We start from the raw sequence: 21,629 nt of genomic DNA, 5'->3' as shown, positions 1-21,629 counted from the left end.
TAAGTAAAGCATCTACTCAAGGAAAACCTCAGTTTCCTTAGTCCTAGTGTGAATTCTGACCTTGAAAAACCAAATGAATGTCTGGGAAAAGCTTGCCAACAAATCTAGTAGAGTACTTTATGCTCAGTGGACTCTATTTCTCCATCACACCAGTCCCTTCAATCTTATGGTTATGCCTTTTCAAATTGTCCTGCCTCAAGAGTGCCAAAACAAATCTCCCACCCGCCCCAAGAAAGGTTAGGTCAAAAAGGAGAAAACAGTTTCTTTTTGCTAGAATTGTGGCATAGTGGGACTGTGCAGGAATGCACCTACTCGAGAATCTTCCCACACTCCTGAGTTAAGAGTAACCGGTAGAGGCATGTCCCATACACTCCCCAAATATCTGAGCTGGCGACAACAAAAGATGCTCATTCAGAGATCTTAGCCCTGGGACAACAGCTTCTGTCAGTCAACTATAGTTCTCACAATGCTGTGTTTCTGCTCTTACTTCAACTTCATACCAAAAAGCGTATCACGCCAGTGCAAGCACTTGAGAAAACCACACAGGTGAATTCACACAGTATTACAGCAATTCTGGCAGGGCACCAACAGTCAGGATAAAGTGTTTTTTTTTTTTTCAAAGACCTTATACAAACACATTACTTTTGGCATTTACACAGCAGATTTGACAAAGGGCCTGGGGCCCCAGTACCAGAGACCAACACCAAAACAGCCGGATAGAATTACCATGCAAAGGGAGTTACCTGGTAAGAAGGCAAAGATCAGCATTTTATTTCTTACCTGAAGCCAAAGGTCGGATCCACTCTTTGCTATTTAGGTCAAGTCTCCAGAGGTCATTGAAGGCAGCATTGCAGCTGCTCTGGGTACAGCCTCCAAACACATACATAGACTGATTAGCATCGTAATAGCATGCACCTAGAAAGAAAACAGTAAGTGCATAGCTGATGTTTAACTTTGAAGCCCCTCTAACACCATAATTATAGCTCATATCTTTCAAAGATCAATTATTTCACACGTTTTGCAACTCTGTTGCCAGGTACCATCTTTTTATAACCAGTCTCTTGTCTTCAGATTGGTTAATAGCACATTACTCTTTATTTTAAGATTTTATTTATTCACCTGACAGAGAGAGAGAGAGCACAAATGGGGGTAGTGGCAGAGGGAGAGGGAGAAGCAGGCTCCCCGCTGAGCAGGGAGCCTGAGGCGCGGCTCGATCCCAGGACCCCGGGATCATGATCTGAGCCAAAGGCAGAAGCTTAACCAACTGAGCTACCCAGCCGCCCTGGAAATGTTATTTCTGAGCACACTAAGCAAATTGACAATGTCATCATTAAATAAGACAGTATCATTCCAGCAAGAGCACACAAGAATTCAGATTAAGGATGCTTAATGAGTAAAATTTCAGAACAGCTGCATAATTAATCTAAATCTGCATCATTATGCTCTAGGGCTAGGGGAGTCAGTGCTAACAGATGCACTGAGTCCTCCCGCTTCTCTCCTGCAGCCCTCCTCTTATCGTTTTTGCTTTCAAATGAAACCTGAAGCACATCTTTATATGAAGAAAATGACTAGAAAACATTTTTAATCAACGCCATGAAGTAATGACACATAAAGATCAATGCAGCTCGGGGATCTCAAAGTAGTACGGTTCCAAAGCAACTGAGAGAAAAGCACACAAGTCATTAAGCCCCTAGGTGCGTCCAAAATCCACCAACACAGGCTGGTTGGTGCTGAATGGAAAACTAGCTCAGTAACATTTAAAAAGCACCAAGGTCTCTCAGAAGAGCCTTTTCAATCAGATGATTATACACGCCTCACTGATGGGCACCATTCCAAAGCAAAAGGGCAAGGACTGTAAGAAGGGCTGGGCTGTTCCCCCAAAACCAGGAGGACCAGAGCCAGAGTTTAGATGAGAGGCACTGTCACCTTGCTTTGCACTAAAAAGCTCACTTAGTCCCTATCCTTTGGAAGAGATGACCCCACTCCTTATAGTCTTGCATTTACCATCTTGGATCGCAGGAAGAGCACCGAGCAAAACTTTCCTTTCCATTCATTTCATGCATACTGGTGGGGCAAAAAAGACCTCTCAATGTTCATATGAAACTAGGCTGGAACACTAAGTGTCCCGTATGAGGCAGGGAAAGGGAAAAGAAGCTTGAAGATTCAATCCACTAGAGCATGGTTTCAGTGATTGGCCAGCTTATTTGTGGGTCTAGTGCAGTTTAGCACACCTCTGTTTGTAAGAGACCTTCTGAACTCTGCCACCACTTACTCACGGTCAGAAAAAGGGAAGTGCCATTGCTATCATTACCTCTGTGATATGCACTAGCTCTGCGAATGACTCTCCTTTTTTTTTTTTTTTTAAGATTTTATTTATTTATTTGAGAGAGAATGAGAGAGAGAGAGAGCACATGAGAGGGGGGAGGGTCAGAGGGAGAAGCAGACTCCCCGCTGAGCAGGGAGCCCGATGCGGGACTCGATCCCGGGACTCCAGGATCATGACCTGAGCCGAAGGCAGTCGCTTAACCAACTGAGCCACCCAGGCGCCCTCTCCTTTTCTTTTCTTAACCCAGCCCACCTCACAGGCCCTTTAAGGAATCTCTACACTAGGAAGGCCACATCAGAAAACTGCAGGAGTTAATGAGGAACTACAAGCAGTGTGTTCCGTCACTTACACTTGGTCATCTCAGCCAGTGGAAGGCATAGATCCAAATCATCTGACCTCTGACACTGTACGATAATGGAGGTGCAGACTTTTCAAATTTAACAAACACACTACACAATGGTATATGAAGATTTAAGTGATCTTGCACTTTCCACTAACTTTCTTTGCCTTTGAAAATAACTTCTAATCTATATCAGTTTTAAAATCCATACCCCAACAAGAAAGTCTATTAAGAAGTAACCCTGCCCCACCAAGAAGTAAAATCCTATGAAACTCCACTGCTTGTATTTCAGAATGTTAAGAACTGCAAATAACAACAACAACAAAAAAAGAACTGCAAATAACAAAGGACAGAATTTAGCTGACATTAGACAAACAAAAAGCATAACTGCTGGAGCCACATTTCAATCACCACTAAAGCAGCTGAGCTTCAATATCTTGGGTCTTCTCATATCTGTCTTCAACTAGCCACTCCAACAAATGGGACTGAAATTTTGAACTGAACCAACTGGTGCCAGGCATGAAAGAACATTCTTTTCCTCTTGGTAACCCATACTTACGGAACAGAAATAAGCAGTGTCCTATGGCTTATGAAGCCTTAATTTGTGTCCATTATAAGAATGTTTAATAAGACAAATCCATAACTAAGAGAGTCAAGGGCTCATTTATGTCTCACCATTCTTTAAAGATCAAATCTTGGCAGCTGTTTCCTTCATATAGCAAAAGAGCACAGTGCCTTTATTTTTCAAAGAGGTAGCAAACATTCTTCTTCTCTATTTGTATTGAAAACCCAGCCAACAGCTGGGCCCCATGAGGTCCTTGCCACATGTATTTTAATCCTATACTAAAATAAGGCAATCGGTATTTTCCTGCTTCTCTTTGAGCAAACAAAGGTTTCTAGAAGAGGAAGGCACAGCCCAAACTCTGCAAAACTAGCAGGACTGAAATGACAAGTTTCACACACACTGTGTTCTCAATGCCTATCAGTTAATTAGCAACGAAGCTTGGAGAGGAAGGGAGTCAATTCAAGCAGCTATGTTTAGAACTCAGATAGAATGGAATGAGAAAATAGCCATCATAATAATACACTCAAATATTTTAAGCATCCTATTAAACTTTTGTTTATTGTCTATTTTTATTTAAGACACCTACATGTTGGTATGGGTGGGGGTGGGGAGATCCAACAAGTTCAATGGGCCTTTTAGAAAAAACTAAGAATTTAAGCAAATGCCAGTGCTCTAGTAGTCATTTCCCTTTTACCAACGTTCTCCACCCAAACAGCACATTTTCTTTTCAGAACATCTAGACCACTGGAATATGCCATACAAAAGATACAGTTCACAGTACAGTATGAATATTCTGCTAAGAAGTAACGTTAAGAATGTTTATTCTAATTGCTAAATCTCTTCAAATTTTCTGAAATGGTTTGATTGCTCCATGAACAACTATTGCAAGACATCTATCTCCAGTTAGTATCTAATGATCCCTACTCAAAGGCAAGTCAAATATTCACATTAACACCCAGCAAGCAAGCTGTTCTTCAGCATCCTGAGCACTTGCCGACTGTAGTACAATCCTCTCCAGAGCAAGGTCTCCCAGTTGTTTCATATTTCCCATGATGCCTGGGAGTCACTCAGGAAATGTTCACTGAACTCCAACCTTTGCTCATTCAAACGTTAAATTCTCTTTTGTTTTCCACTTGTTTCCAGGGAAAGGTCCTGAGGCATTTATCCCATGCTTAAAAAGACTACGCTGTCGTGTGTCTCACGTCTACAAGCCAGGACAGATTTGATAAGGCCTGTAGTTACGTAACTATGGAACAAGCAAGGCTGGTTATCCAGTTTGGGCCTGCTAGCTACTGCAGAAGCACTATTAGCAGGGGTAGGAAATGACCTGACCCTACGTGCAGCCTAGACCTAAACACTAAAAGCAGGATGCTGGGGGCTCTAACAGAGCCCTACATCAATCTGAAAAGGACATTCTCTGTTAGTCAAGGCTTCATGATTGGTCATGCACACACCCGCCAAAAAACTAGAAAAACTGGCTTCATTTTTGTCCCAGGCTTCTACACCGGAAAGAAGCTGTACTGCTCCATCTTTGTGATACTTAATTTCACAGAATTCAATAGATTTCAACTACGAACCAAGTGTTGTGAAAGGTACATGGATGTCTAAGACTTGGAACCTGCTTGTCCTCCAGTAGACAACCACTTGTGGGTGAGACATCTTCATCACCCTATCACTTTGCAGTTTAAAATATATTTTTACAAGTGTTTCCTTGATTAAATTTCCTAGCAACCCTGTGGCATAAACAGAATTTGTTATACACTTTTTACAGATGAGAACACTGGGTTAGAAGAACCAAGGAGGGGCGCCTGGCTGGCTCAGTTGGTGGAGCACGTGACTCTTGATCATGAGTTGAAGCCCTATGCTGGGGTGTAGAAATTACTTAAAAATAAAAAAATTGTTAAAGGGGCGCCTAGGTGGCTCAGTTGGTTGGATGTCTGCCTTCGGCTCAGGTCCTGATCCTGGGGTCCTGGGATCAAATCCTGCATTGGGCTCTCTGCTCAGCAGGGAGTCTGCTTCTCCCTCTGCCTGCAGCTCCGCCTGCTTGTGCTCCCTCCCTCTCTCTGTCAAATAAATGAAATCTTTTTTAAAAAATTTGTGAAATAAAAATAAAAAAAGAAGAGCCAAGGAACTTGCTTCTCAAGTTTAAAGTGCTTTCATATTCAGCCTCGTTGAAAGACAATTATGGCAACAGACAGATGGTAATAAACAGTACAAGACAGATAAGAAGAGTGTTTTAGGGGTGTACAAGTAGAGGAAGAAAAGAGTTTAATCTCCATAGCAGAAAATCTGAGAGGAGTTTATGAAGAACGTGGCTTTTGGCTTTATCTCTGAGATGGGTGTTAGAGGATGGAACATTTTCGGAACACTTTCAGTCCATTAACAAGGGACAAACAAGTCCATGGACGAAAAAGGAATGGGAGGGAAAGGAAGAAGGCAATAGGGGCATCCAAGCAAGGCCATGAAGTACGGAAGTTTAGGGGCGCCTGAGTGGCTCAGTGAGTTAAGCATCTGTCTTCAGCTCAGGTCATGATCCCAGGGTCCTGGGATCGAGCCCCACGTCGGGCTCTCTGCTCAGGGGGAGCCTGCTTCTCCCTCTCCCTCCCACTCCCCCTGCTTGTACTCTCTCTCTCTCTCTCTCGGTCAAATAAATAAATAAGATCTTTTTTAAATAAAGATTTATTTATTTATTCTATAGAAAGAGACACAGCAAGACAGGGAACACAAGCAGGGGGAGTGGGAGAGGGAGAAGCAGGCTTCCCGCTGAGCAGGGAGACTGATGTGGGGCTTGATCTCAGGACCCTGGGATCATGACCTTAACCAAAGACAGATGCTTAACGACTAAGCTACCCAGGCGCCCCTAAAATCTTTTAAAAATTAAAAAAAAAGTAAGGAAGTTTTAAGACATAACAAGGAGTCTCATGTGGGTGGAGCCTAGCTATGTGAGGATGCAGCAGAGATTCAAGCTGAAAGAGTATGCTGGGGCCTTGAAAGTCAGAGGGAGGGGAAACTTCTGCATGCAGTGTGGAAAGACCGCGGTTTTTTGGCAGAGGAGTAACAAGACTGGTTTGAGGTTACAGACTTGCCGCGGTTCCAGACACAGGCTCCTGTCATTTTAGGCAGGTCCATTCTCTTTGTGTAGGAGCATCCCATTCACTGCAGGACAGCGAAGAGTCCTGGCCCTTGCCTACTAAATGCATGCAGCGCTTTCCAGTCAAGCAAATGAGCAATGAATGACCTTACATATCCAAATGCCCTACGAGGTGGCACTGTCCTCAGTTTCAAAGATGGGTGCCAACAGTGTCTAGTTCAGGTTTAGATGAAGACAGAGAAAAAGAAGACCATTTAGAAAAAATTTAGGAAAGACGGAACAATTAGCTCATAAATGTGAGTAATGGGAAAAATAAGGAAAGATAGAGACTGCAGAAATGGACGGAATCAACAAGATTTGACTTTTGTTGTTGAAGGAAAGAGAAGAACTGAGGATAAATCCAAGAATTCAAGCCTGTGTAACTGAAAGAATGATAATGCCATTAACTAAATTATGGAAAGCAGAACATCTGGGGGCAACTACCAAATACCACCAATAGCTGGTGAGATAGGAAACATCTGTATATCTCTGGGGCAATATGAGCAAAGAGCTGGAAATGCAGACCTTGAGCTCAATGTGAGTCAGGAATAAGAAATAAAATTGGGCTCTGGGGAGAAATACACAGTAGGAAGAGAAAGGAGCTAAGGAAAGACACTGAAGGAATTCCTGGTTTTCAACCTATTCTGAAAAATGCCCATTTCCGTGTAACAGTCTTCCTTCAGTCTGCCAGTTAGCATGCAGAGAGGAAGGGAACAATGAGAGATGGGCTGAGAGGAAACTGGACACAGACACCCCCCCCCCTTTTTAAAAGATTTTATTTATTTATTTGACAGAGAGAGACACAGCAAGAGAGGAGGGGGAGTGGGAGAGGGAGAAGCAGGCTTCCCGTGGAGCAGGGAGCCCGATGCAGGGCTCAATCCCAGGACCCTGGGATCATGACCTGAGCCGAAGGCAGACGCTTAACGACTGAGCCACCCAGGCGCCCAGACATAGACCCCTTTTTAAAAAATCTATGGCCCCTTTTCTTGCCTTTCAAGTGAAGATATGAAAAAATTTTAAGGTAAAAACACATATCGAAACCCACCAACCTCTGAATTTCTGTGAGCTTACTCACTGTACTTTTCCTCTCCATTTCCCCTTCAAATAACTCTATTTTGTGGTGATACTCTTTCCAAAGCTGTTAACAGAAAAACATTTTTTTCTTCTCTCATTAGAAAGCTGAACTGTTACTGTGATAATTATTCACCTCTGAATACTTGCCAGTTTGGTTTCTACTTTCCCGATTTCCCTCACCTAGGGTTCTAAAGCTACTTGTTTCAAAAAACAATCTGAAAACGGTCTTTGGAAACCCCGTCTCCACTTGTTATTCCAAATATCTGTAGGTAACTGAAGTTAACTCCCCCTCAACAATAAATACTGGACCTAACATGGATTCTTCTGTAATTTCATTAAATATTCTTGGCAAGAATTCATTTACAGTCTGTACTTCTGAAAACATTCAAGACCCTTTCAAAACTATGTCTGAGGTAATAATACTGAGGAGGAGGAGGGAGAGAAGAGGAGGAGGAGGAGGAGGAGGTGGTAGTGATGGTGGTAATAGTAGTACTAGTAGTACTAGTTGTACCAGTCTGGGTTTGGGGTATTTTTCAGTAGTTGCTGTTAATGGCCCTTTTCACTATGTTGACATTTGCACTGATGGTGCAAAAGCAATGCTAGGTAAAACTGCTGCAGCCTGTGTAAGACTCAAGGCAGGGGTATTAAAATAAAACCAGTTCTGACTTCACAGACCTCTGAAAGGGTCTCACCGATGCCCTCCTCCCCAGAAGTCCAGGAATCACACTTTGAGATCCACTGTCTTAGGGGGTTTATAACAGGACAAGTAAAAATAGCTCCTCAAGAGAACTGAAAACACAGGAATAGTGTGGCCTGTTCCTTTGATCTATTTAGACCCAGTTCAAAGAGAACAATAAATTATAATTATGGACTGAACTCTCCTCTGGATATGAGTACAACATATGGTCTGGGCAGCCAGCCTCCAAGATGGCCTTCGATGGTCCTCACTTCCTGGTATTTACACTACTGGTCAATCTCTGTGTGACCAATAGAACCAAGCAGAAAAGTCGGTATTCACTTCAGAGAGAGGCTGGAAAAGACACCATGGCTTCTGTCTTGGTGTCTGTCTCTCTCTCTCTCTCAGTTCATTCATTCTGTGGAAGCCAGCTACCAAGTAATTAGCAGCTCTATGCAGAGGTCCAAGTCCTAAAGAACGGAAGCCTCCTGTCAACAGTTACTTGAGTGGGGTTGGCAGCAGATCCCCTGGGCCCCAGTCAAGCCTTCAGGTGACTACAGCCCTGGCTGACAGACTGATTGATTGCAACCTCATCAGAGACCCTGAGCCAGAACCTCCCAGCTAAAGCACTCCGAATTCCTGACCCTCAGGAACTCTGTAAGATAAGAAATGTTGTTTTAAGCTGCTAAGTTTTGGGGTTAATTTTTATGCAACATGAATAACCAATACACTCTCCTTCCCCTCAAGAGTTCAAAATATATACACTTATCATGATAAGCACTGGGTGATTTACAGATTTGTGGAATAACTACACTGGACACCTGAAACTAACTACTGGAATTAAAATTAAAAACTTAAATTAAAAAAAAAAGAGTTCAAAATTAGTATTAGTATCAAAGAGTATCTAAATTAGTATTCCAGACAAAAACATAGGCTTAGGGGCGCCTGGGTGGCTCAGTCGTTAAGCATCTGCCTTCGGCTCAGGTCATGGTCCCAGGGTCCTGGGATCGAGCCCCACATCAGGCTCACTGCTCCACGGGAAGCCTGCTTCTCCCTCTCCCATTCCCCCTGCTTGTGTTTCCTCTCTCGCTGTGTGTGTCTCTCTCTGTCAAATAAATAAATAAAATCTTTAAAAAAAAAAAACAAACATAGGCTTAGAACAGGAAAAACTTTTCTATGAGCTAAAGAGTTGAGAGGTTTCATGAAGGAGCTAGAACTTCAGCTGAGTCTTCAAGGAAAGGCAGGCTTCAGCTAAGTGGATGGGAATACTGAAGCAAGGAAGAAACCAGTATGGCAAAGTGACAGCCTGAAAGAGGAGAGCTCCTGGGAAAAGCTGGGAGATGAAGTAGTAAATCTGGACACATATCAAATTAAAGAAGGCTCTGAATGTAACACTAAGTTTAGTTTTTATCTTGTAAGCAAAGGACAGGCACTGAAGGTTTTTGAACAGGGAAGTAATATAATTAAAGCTGTAATTATGAGAAACTAAGAGGCCCCCTCCAATGACCTTTCTTTATGCAGAACTATTAATAATATACCTTTACTGACCTAAGATATACCACATCTCATTCTGATGAAGGTATGAATCACTAATAGAATAAAATGGTGTCTATAAAAATCAATTAAAATGGAGAGTTAATTCTAGAATAATTTTTAAAACTCTAAATTACATCTAAATTGCCAGAGCATTTATAATTTTACTATTTAAATTTGTATTTTATAGTTAATACCCTTCATGTTCAAAATTTTTGTGTGACCCCAGTCAAAATCAGTATTTTCTAAACATATACTATGTTAAAATAAGGAATTATCCTAAGACTTACTGCTAAACTCTGACTACTCCAGAAGTAGGATCTCAGAAATACCCTCGTGCACTCCTTTCCTTTGTCTTCCTCTGACATGATGTCAGATGTTCAAGTCTAAGATAATATCTTGACCTCTTTGGAGCAGATACTAGAAAAATCCAAATATAAAATTATACCAAGGTGCCTACACTGCACCTAGGCTCACACTCTTCCGATTCTAATTATAAAATTAATGTAAATCCTCATTTTGCATTCTCGTCATTAAAAAGTCAAACAAAATACATGCTTCCAAAGTAATTTTTAGAAATACGACCACAGGCAGGGTGGCCTCTGCTCTCATGGTGAATACTTACTGTGTGAGAACCGCTGAGTGATCGGGGTTCCAGGGTAAGGGTACGTCCGACTCTCCCACTGAATGTGTCCTTCCTGGACAGCCTTTATGAAACCATGATAACACTGGTGGGCTACACCTAAAGACAAAAATAACAAAGGCCTCAGCCTGGATACTTCACTTTTCAATCAAATTATTAAAACTGCATCCACTGGGGCGCCTGGGTGGCTCAGTCGTTAAGCGTCTGCCTTCGGCTCAGGTCATGATCCCAGGGTCCTGGGATCGAGCCCCGCATCGGGCTCCCTGCTCTGTGGGAAGCCTGCTTCTCCCTCTCCCACTCCCCCTGCTTCTGTTCCCTTTCTTGCTGTGTCTCTCTCTGTCAAATAAATAAAATCTTAAAAAGAAAAACAAAACTGCATCTATTAACTGTCTTATCACTTTCATAAGACCTAAATTTCTTAGTGGAACTCCAAATTTCTCTGATTTTTCATTCAAAGAAAGAAAACAGAATTTCAAAACTAGAAGATCCAATCCTTCTACTTTACCAGGGTTTAGGGAGGTTAAATGTTACAAAGCTCAAGGTTACAAAATTAGCTTGCACTGTAACTGTGCTCCCCTTTACATCATATGATGAAGCAACACATTAAAATAATTGGTAGGGGCGCCTGGCTCAGGCAGTAGGGCATGCAACTCCTGATCTTGGGGTGGTGCATTTGAGTCCTATAATGGGCGTAGAGTTTACTTAAAAAAATAAAAAAATAAATAAAAATAGTATAAAATAAAACAACTGGTATTATTTACTCCAAAGCAAAAGGGCCTGGGGAATAATTTAGCTTTGTGAGAAAGAGCATGGTAAAACTGTCTGGAATATAAATTACAGGCATTCATAAATATCTATGTTTAGTTAAACGGTGGCAACCAAGCATATTCCATCTTAAACAAAGAGATGATAATTAGCTTACAGTAAATTATGAAATGATGAATTTACAACTAAGGAAAGCTGTTTTTAAAGGTGAGAGCTTTTACTATAATGGTGGATACGTGTCATTATACATTTGTTCAAACCCACAGAATGTGCACCCTAATGCAAACTATGGACTCTGGGTGATGTTATGTCCATGAGGTTCATCAACTATAACAAACGGACCACTCTGGTGGGGAATGTTGATAGTAGGAGAGGCTGTGGATTTGGGGAGGACAGGGGGTATATGGGAAATCACTGAACTTTCTGCTTAATTTTGCTGTGAACCTAAAACCACTCTAAAAAATACAGTCTATTTTTTTTTTTTAAGTGAGAGCTTCATGTTTCTGAACAATCTATCTTTTTAACTCAAGAAATGATTATCTTATTTCAAAGAGCAACATTTTGAATGAAGAGAATAACAAATTATGTTACACTTTGAAAGAACATATCATTTAAAAAAAATTTTTTTTGAACATATCATTTTTTAATTCATATCACATTAGTGGATCCTTAAATGGGATCAGAGTACTTATACATGTTTTCCAAAGACAATCACTATCTCTTGGCTGAACTCACAATTAAGGATTAAATATTAAGGGGCGCCTGGGTGGCTCAGTCATTAAGCGTCTGCCTTCAGCTCAGGTCATGATACCACAGTCCTGGGATCGAGCCCTGCTTCGGGCTCCCTGCTCCGCGGGAAGCCTGCTTCTCCCTCTCCCATTCCCCCTGCTTGTGTTCCCTCTCTCGCTGTGTCTCTCTCTGTCAAATAAATAAATAAAATCTTAAAAAAAAGAAGATCTTAAAAAAAAAGAATTAAATAAAAAAGACACAGCCACTCAGCTTGTGACAGCACTGCCAACTACACGTTGATGAAGAAAGTAACACAGATTTATAAACACTGAAATGAGGTAAGGCAGCAAGGAATAAAAGACAGATACTTAATGACAGAAAAGGACAGGAGGGAAAATGTCTTGGCAGTGACTTCCTTCCCCCCGAAGATTTAAGACTGTGAGTACTAGGTTAGGGCTCCTCTCCCTTAAAAAAATACATATATATCAAAATAGTAAGAATGCCAAATAAAACTAAGAATAAATTCATATATTTGATTTGATCACAGTCCCTCATCTGTGATTCTTCCACGTCTATTTTAGAGATGAAATCATCTACTTCCACAGGGTAGGCAGCCAGTCTCTCCTGGAGAGTCCATTAAGTCTGCAAATAGTGGGGTGCCTGGGTGGCTCAGTCATTAAGCGTCTGCCTTCAGCTCAGGTCATGATCCCAGGGTCCCGGGATCGAGCCCCACATCGGGCTCCCTGCTCAGTGGGGAGCCTGCTTCTCCCTCTCCTGCTCCCCCTGCTCTCTGTCAAATAAATAAATAAAATCTTAAAAAAAAAAAAAGTCTGCAATAGAAGCAGGCTGTGCACACCAGTATTACCAGCTGTGAGCAAATGACCTCACAGTAACAGGGCCCAGCAAGCAGTTTCAACACAGCTGGTCCTCAGTCTTCAGGCTGGAGTCTGAGCAATTGACAACGACCCCATGCCTCACGAGAACCACCCTGATGAAAAGATTTTAAGACTCAGTCTGATCTAAAGGTTTTTCTGTCCTAACTCTGTTCCCACCAGGAAAGAACAAATTGATACAACCCTTGCTTTGATCAAAGATTATTCAACTGGCCTGATCATCTTCATTTAAAAAATGGGCCCTTTCCACTTAAAATGTAATGAAGCCAAGGGGCACCTTGGTGGCACAGCCGGTTGAGTGTCCGACTCTTGGTTTCGGCTCAGGTCATGATCTTGGCGTCGTGGGATCAAGCCTTGCATCAGGCTCTCACACTCAGGGTGGAGTCTGCTTAGGACTCTCTCTGCCCCTCCCCTCCCCTCCACTCTCTCTCTCTCTCTCAAATAAATAAATAAATCTTTAAAAAAAAAGTAATGAAGCCAATTAACTATCTATTAATTAAGAATACAGCACACTTAGTAACTACAACAGTTAGCCAAAGTTGAAATCTTGATTAGAAATGATGGAAAAACAGGAGAAACTCATTTTTAAATGTAGAAGATATGCACAGGGCCTGTACTCCTTGAGAGAAAATTAAGCAGTAAATGCTTGCACAATCCCACATTTGCCACAATTAGCTACTTTAAGAAACAAAATGATATCCTCATAAAGAACATGGACTCTAAAGCCAGACTGCCTGAATGTGAACCTTTGATCCCCCATTTACTATCTGTGTGACCTTGGGTAAATTACTTAACTATGCCTCACACTCTGTTTCTTCACCTAATCCAAAGTCTGCTGTGAGGACAGGAAAGCAGTCACTACACTGCCCGACAACAGTAAGAGGTATATTAACGTTCATTATACCGTTACTCCATATCCATCCCTACTTCTCCAGTTTAAGAATACAATTTACCAGATCAACTCTAAGAATATGCAGAAAAAGAATCTTCATTTTAAAACTGCAAGTTGGATTAAATATCACAAAATTCAAGCTGTTCATAAAACTAACCAGGATTAAGACAAAAGGAAAACGTACAGAGTTAATTGTCTCACACTAAATTTTAGAACCATAATACATTTAAGGGAGAAAGGGGAAAATGAAACTGGGAGTTCAAAAATAAATCATTAAAACAGATTTTAAATAAGCCTTTCCACTGTCCACAGTACCTTTGATAAGTCGATACCACTGTTTGCAGACAAGGGCTGCAGTTTTATGCTCCTGGTATGGTGAAAGAAAGGACAGGATATACTCCAAAACCTCTTCTGGCAGTTCAGACATGGACCTGTTATGTCTCGTCTCCTCAGCCTCCAGCGCTGGGTGGGGCTCCTCATCCTGCTCCATTGTCCCTTCCAGCATAGCTTCTTCTTGGTCCACAGCCATGAAACTGTCATCTTCACTGTCCGAGGAGCTGGCCATGACATTCCACTCAAACAGCTACGGTGGGAAATGAACAAACATTAGTATATACTGTCAGAAGCTCTGAAACAACTCAGGTACACACATCTAAGCAGCACATGATTTCTTTTAGACCCTCAATGAAATCTGTTCCTCAGTACTTGCCCACACTAACTGTAAGCCACCCCCATTTGACAGGTAGAGTTCAAATACCAAGCCCATCCCAAATATCTAACAAATCCCTAAAGGCTTCTGATTGTATTTTTTCTCTCCACTGTAAACCAGAATGACAGCCGAGTTCCGGGATAACCATAAAACTGGAAGATTGTTCTGTAACAGCTACTCTAAGGCAAGTTTCTGACTGACAGACAGCAAAGGGGATAGCAACTAGATTCCCTTGGCATGATTCAAGACCTCAAACTTCAAAGGAAAAACAAACTGTGGGTCCTATAAAGAGTAATAAGAACACTCTGAGAATGTGGATTAAGAAAAGTTTTTCTAGCTTTTATACAAGACAATTCACTTAAGAGGAAAACAAATGTTCCAAGAATAGGCTTAACTAGCTAAAATATCATATTTATATTAGAAAGCATCAAAACAGATCCAGGGAGTAAAAGAACAATATTTATGCCCATCAATAACATAACAGATATACTGTGGTACATTCACACAATGAAATTAACACAATGGAATACAGCAAGGAACTACAGACACCCACACAGATAAATCTCTCAAACATAATACTGAGCAAAAGAATACAGAAGAGTACATACTACATGACCATGCTTATATCAAATTCACAACTAGGCAAAATTAATTCATGCTATTGCAAGTGAGTGCTGCAGGGGTGCTGGTAAAGTTGTTTCCTGATTGGGTAATGGTTACACGATGTGTTCAGTCTGTGAAAAATCCACCAAGATGAGTACTTAATGTTTAATGCACTTCTTTCTCTAAAGCTTACCAAAATAAGCCATTATCAAGTTACCTCTCGTGAAGGTGATTAATTTTAAAAAACCATTATGGATGATTTTTTTTTTAAAGATTTCATTTATTTATTTGACAGAGAGAGACACAGCGAGAGAGGGAACACAAGCAGGGGGAATGGGAGAGGGAGAAGCAGGCTTCCTGCGGAGCAGGGAGCCCGATGCGGGGCTGGATCCCAGGACCCTGGGATCATGATCTGAGCCGAAGGCAGACGCTTAACGACTGAGCCACCCAGGTGCCCCATTATGGATGATTTTTAACTTCTTTTTCTATATTCCCTAAATTTTCTAGAAAGAGCACAAAATATGTTAAAATACACACATAGAAGCAGGCAACTCATTTATATCATTCTTCTGATGTTTCATGCAAAGCCTGCGATAGACAGTAAAATGAAGGGAATAGGGTGATTTATGTAAGAAGTGTGTCACAGGTTCGATTCTACAGGAAGCAAATGCTAAAAAAACAAAATTAGGAATGAAAAAAGATTTAAGGTGGGGAACTCTTGTGAGAAGGAAAAAAAAGGGAGCAGGACTGAGCAGGAGGAACAGAGCTCAATGTACCCCTGACAAAGCCTGTCCAACAGAGCTCAGGAACAAGGATAGCCAGCTCCACTACTGGGCTCATCTATAATTGCTCTGCTCAGCCACTGGCTGGGGGCTGCTCCAAAGCTGAGGCCCACCCTGAAGGGACTAAGGGATTTCTTCAGTTATACTCCTTACAGATGGGCAGGAAGTCCTTTCTTTAAGGGATATCTGAGTTCATTTTCTTATTTTCTAATACATCTATTCCCCTTGACCATACACACCTACCCAGATCACTCACTAGGCCATTCATCTTAAAATTTCAAGCATTCCCTCTAACACTGATGAGAAGAATAAAAAATAATGGGAAGAGAAAAGTAATCTTGAAATATACTTGGGGCTTTGAGAAAGATCTGAAATGTTCCAGGGATGCCTAGCTGGCTGTCAGTAGAGCATGCAACTTTTGATCTTGGGGTTGTAAGTTCGAGCCCCACACTGGGCATAGAGATTACTTAAAATACATATATATATATATATATATAGAGAGAGAGAGAGAGAGAGAGAGAGAGAGAGATCTGAAATGTTCCAAAAGATGAGGGGGGTGGGGAGAGCAAAGAACAGAATGTTTCCCCCCTCATTTCTACCATTCCTGTAATTTATATACAAACTATGTACGACATCTTAAAAACTGGAAGAATGATCACATAAAGGAAAATGAAAAAATGCATTAGCTCATAAAGTCGCTTCCAAGAAACTCATCTATCAAATTAGCTCATGATATTGCAATGTGTCCTAGCGAAGTGGCCGCTAGAATCTTGATGATGGTGAACAATAGGTGGCTAACTGCAAGTAGTGGAGTAGCCTAAGTCCTCCTAGCTGGGGGAGGAGGGACAGCAGAGGGAAGGAGGCAGCAATCCCCTCCATTCCCCAAAAGTAGGTTTACTGTAATTGTATTAAATTATCCTAGATAGTTACCCCCCACCTTCGGTGAGCTGTTTTTCCACATGCTTACCTCACTAAAGGAAGGCCTTTCCATTTCCAGCCCTAACTCCTACCCTGAAGAGTATTCATATAAAATATAAAACAAAAATAAAATTTTGGGGGGGCACCTGGGTGGCTCAGTCATTAAGCGTCTGCCTTCGGCTCAGGTCATGATCCCAGGGTCCTGGGATCGAGCCCCGCATCGGGCTCCCTGCTCCGTGGGAAGCCTGCTTCTCCCTCTCCCACTCCCCCTGCTTGTGTTCCCTCTCGTGCTGTCTCTCTCTCTCTCTCTCTGTGTCAAATAAATAAAATCTTTTAAAAAATAAAAATAAATAAAAAATAAATAAATTTTTTTTTTTCTGGCAAAAAAAAAAAGGTACTTTTTACTACTGGGAAAAAATTACTTCCCATATTCCCTCTTATTCTTTCCCCTATAAGTTATCATTTCTCACTTCCCACTGGCTATCTTCCCTTATTTATTGACTTTCTCATATTTTTAACCCCCACTCAGTGCTGAAATTCACTAGGGAAAAGAATCCAAAGAAACAGATTCCTTGGGGCGCCTGGGTGGCTCAGATGGTTAAGTGTCTGCCTTCAGCTCAGGTCATGATCCCAGGGTCCTGGGATCGAGCCCCACATCAGGCTCCTGGCTCAGCGGAGAGCCTGCTTCTCCCTCTCCCTCTCTGTATCTCTGTGTCTCAAGTGAATAAATAAAATCTTAAAAAAAAAAAAAAAAAAAGAAACAGATTCCTTGAGTTTGGCTGCATCTTTCACATTTGAATTACACATAACATCTCAAATACAGTTGTTCCTTTACTCAAAAGCCTGACAGATTGTGAGGCTAGGGTCCTCTTCAGAACAAACTAAATCCGTAAAGGCTGCAAGAGCTTATTTATAGAATACTATTTTTTCCCCAAGCAAAATAAATGTTTGGCCCAATAAAACAACTTCTTAATCCGTTCCCAAATCTTCTCAAAGTACAATTAGCAAGCAAACATAAAGGGACTCACACTTTTGTAATACCCAGTTTTAAGTAATTCTCCCATTCAACCATTTCTCTGTCCACAAAAGCATCAAACCCGACGCTCCTGAGGGCATGTTTGCGAACTTGGCCCTGAGCAAAGATGCCAATGAAAACACACAGGGATGGGATCAGATGCGATTCCTCTGTAATTACACGCCCAGGACCAATTTGCACAGTCCTTCATTTTCACTTCCATGATTAGGTAATGAAATCATCACTCATATTCCCACAGGATATGGAGGCATTCTGAAACAGTTTTAGTTTTCTTCATGCCAAAAGAAGCCCTACAAAACAATTCGCATGTAATTGTTGTTAACTCACTGAATGTGGTTTTCATGAAGTCTTTTTTTTTTCCAAGATCTTTTTTTTTTTTTAATTTTATTTATTTAACAGAGAGAGAGAGACATTGAGAGAAGGAACACAAGCAGGGGGAGTGGGCGAAGGAGAAGCAGGCTTCCCCAGGAGCAGGGAGCCCGATGCGGGGCTCGATCCCAGGCCCCTGGGATCATGACCTGAGCTGAAGGCAGCCGCTTAACGACTGAGCCACCCAGGCGCCCCTCAAGATCTTATTTCTTAAGTAATTTCTACACCCAATGTGGGGCTCAAACTTACAACCACGAGATCAAGAGTCACAGCCTCTACAGACTGAGCCAGCCAGGCGCCTCAGTTTTCCTGAAGTCTTTATTTTTTTTTTTATTTTTTAAAGTAATCTCTACACCCAATGTGGGGCTCGAACCCACAACCCTGAGATCAAGAATCACATGCTCCACTGACTGAGCCAGCCAGGCACCCCATCATGAAGTCTTTAAGAGAAATCTTCCTCACCTTTCACATTTGTGTTAGACCTTCTTAGTTTCCCCAAGTTTTTGGTAGAAACCACAAACTAGTCATTTACTGGAATCTGAGCTCCCTGAGGGCAGAGACCATGTCTAGCCATCTTGTCTTGCTAGAACTAGACATGCAAATGAGCACAAGGTTTATTGAAATTTCTACTCACACCACCCTTGTGCTGACTTCGCATTATTTTATACTAGAAATTACATCATCAGTACATCCGAGAATAGCAGACCCTACCCTTATATGTCACTGGATGCTGCCAAGATATTTTATTGGTCAGAATGAACATATCTCTCTGGTTCCTTGAATTTTGACCTTTTAAGGTGTACACTGGCCTGAGAGTCTGCACCAGACTCCAGAGCCATACCCAATGAACTTTTGCTGGGTCAAAATGGGTGGTACTAAAGAAACCATTTATCTGGACCAGTAGTATCACTACTATACTACACTATATATAGTATACTATGAGACTACATCCAACTAAATACAAATTACTTTTAAAAATCCAAATACCTTGGGGCGTCTGGCTGGGTCAGTTGGTAGAGCATGTGACTCTTGACCTCAGAGAGCTCAAGAGCCACCCACACTGGGCATAGAGCTTATTTAAAAAACAAAAATCCATATACCTTGCCCATCTGAAGTATAAATTAAGTTTAAGATTTTGAGACAAGGAGATTTGGCTACTGTTTCTACCTGTAACACTGTGTGACCCAGGATAGGTCACACAGAACAACATGGGAAAACCTCTTTACTCTAAGTAATGAAAACTCCCTATCTACTTTATAAAGATTCTGTAAAGGTAGCAGATATCAGCAAACTACTCTGAACTCCTTGGAGGAAACTGATTAACTTGTGAAGAGTTAAAATCAATTCAAAGAAATTCAGGATGGGAATGAGACTACTTTGTTATCCACGTACAAGTTTTTACCAGATCCTAGTACAATATTTGATTAACTGTGCCTTTGATTTCTGTACAACTAGACATCTGACAATCCTCTTGGAGTAAACATGTCTTTATGAAAATCAAAATACACTTCACTAAAAGGAAGCTGAAGATTTAAAATGCAATCAAGATTATTCTTCACAAATTCAAAAAGCTAAAAAAAAAATGCAATAAGGGAACCTCTCAGTGACAGTAAGATAAAGCACTGAGACTTCACTGAAGAACATGTGGCTGGACCGGATGGAAAAGCACCCACAGTTATCCCTCAACATGAGGGCTTCTGAGGCTTCAGGAGCAAAGCAGCAACCTTGCACAGATGTCAACATGAACTCATGAAGTTACCCACCTCAGCAGCACTCATGTTAGCTAAAAGGTATTGAATACACTTTTGAAAATACAAAATACTGTTAAATGAAGACCACAATATGATTCAATCTAAGATGGTAACAAGCCTTCTTATTAATATACCACATTATTATCATTGTACTAACTCAAATGAAAAAGTTACAGAAAATGGTAAAATATAAATTTCTACCTTACCTCATGCATTCAACAAATATCATGGGACATTTACTATACGTGAAAATACTGTGCTTACATCCCATGGGAGTGAAAAAGAAGAGGACATGCCGGGGCTCCTGGGTGGCTCAGTCGGTTAAGCGTCCGACTTTTGGTTTTGGCTCAGGTCATGATCTCATGGGTCGAGGATCGGGCCCTGTGTGGGCCTCCATGCTCAGCGGGGAGTCTGCTTGAAGATTCTCTCCCTCTGCCCCTGTCCCCACTCGCACACATGTTCTCTCTCAAATAAATAAATAAATCTTAAAAAAAAAGAAAAAAGAGGATATGCTACTATTTCCTCTCAAGGACATTAACCTGGTAAGAGCCAAAGACACATAAATAATGAATACTAACACAGGACAGACCTGTGGTACAAACAAGAAGCTTTAGCAATTCAGGGAAGGAGGAGATGGCTTCCAACTAGTCTGATCAGGAAATTACACGAAGGCAAGCATTTCCACGTTGAAGAATAGGTAGGATTTCAGAGAATGAAATGGGAGAAGGTGGAGGGATAAAGATCTTCAAATTACTATCTCTTGAAATGATATTCTTTGCTACTTATGGAATTACCTTTAGGACAAAGGGAAAAACTATTTTTTATTCGATGGGTGTTTTACCATTTGCACACACTACTTAATATTTTATCTACATTAACAGAAGCTCATAATCTGGAGATTCCTTAGTTCCTCACAGTCAATGTTTTGACAAAGTCTAGAAATAGAATCATTTGGCATAACTACTGTTGCTATTAGCAAACTGTGAGCTACTTTGACAAGCAAATTCAGAGAGCTGTTTCTATAAAGCATTCCAAACCTAGTAAGAGATATCAGCTGCGATAAGTTTTTTTTTAAGTGGTTAACTCATCAATGTGTTATCTAATTAAGACTCGCTTTAATGAAATCGAAAAATACTTTGCCAAACTACCCACTTAGTATACTTTTATCTTTACAATGACTGATACTAAATGAAAGCACTTTATGACTTTTCTAGAGCCATCCATATTCATACGTAGAAGCCAAAGGATTTGTTATTACTAAGTATTTGGTCAAGAAAAATGTGCTGGTTTCATATCATGAACGGAAATACTCTAGGTTCTGAAAATTCCATATGGAGGAACTACACATTCTAGGTTCAATAAAATGTTTCATTTGGTAGAAAGAATACAACAGAACTTTAATACCCAAATTTATATTTTGTGAGAGCTTGAATTTTTAGATTTTAAGAGAAGACAGTGATAATGTACAAAGTACAGAATAATTAGGATTGCAATAATTTAACATATAACAGTAATTTTAAACAAAAGGCTTTCATTTGAAGTACAGTATGAATCAGAGCAGTTGGAGGAGAAAAAAGGTGCATTAAAGGGTACATTATTCTGGGTTTGGAAATTTTTTCCCCCTCTCAAAAATAATTATTTAAGGGCACCTGGGTGGCTCAGTTGGTTAAGCATCTGCTTCGGCTCAGGTCATGATCCTGGGGTCCTGGGATCGAGTCCCACATCGGACTCCCTGCTCCGCAGGGAGCCTGCCTCTCCCTCTCCCTCTCTCTCTGTCTCTCATGAATAAATAAAATCTTCAAAAAATAATAATTATTTAAGAAAGAAAAATGCAAAAGGAGCAAATACTCATACCGTAACAGTAGTAAACTATATTAACTCAAAATTGACTGCAT

The 21,629-nt window shown here is 41.0% G+C and overlaps 1 protein-coding gene across 1 annotated transcript in view; it reads right to left on the bottom strand.

Annotated features, from left to right (window-relative positions):
• Window positions 1-21,629, bottom strand: part of FBXO42 (F-box protein 42) — a 104,540-nt gene that overhangs the window by 34,300 nt on the left and 48,611 nt on the right. Inside the window, exons 2-4 of the mRNA XM_036067019.2 lie at window positions 13,882-14,149; window positions 10,270-10,386; window positions 781-915 (exon numbers count right to left, since the gene is read on the bottom strand). Coding sequence (XP_035922912.1) covers window positions 781-915; window positions 10,270-10,386; window positions 13,882-14,131 — 502 coding nt within the window. The 5' untranslated portion in view covers window positions 14,132-14,149. The remainder of the gene's footprint in view (window positions 1-780; window positions 916-10,269; window positions 10,387-13,881; window positions 14,150-21,629) is intronic.

This window comes from Halichoerus grypus, chromosome 5, assembly GCF_964656455.1.
Source record: "Halichoerus grypus chromosome 5, mHalGry1.hap1.1, whole genome shotgun sequence".
In the NCBI taxonomy this organism is placed as follows: Eukaryota; Metazoa; Chordata; class Mammalia; order Carnivora; family Phocidae; genus Halichoerus; species Halichoerus grypus.
The sequence above is the reverse complement of the archived record's forward strand: the minus strand, read 5'-3'. Positions and strand labels throughout refer to the sequence as shown.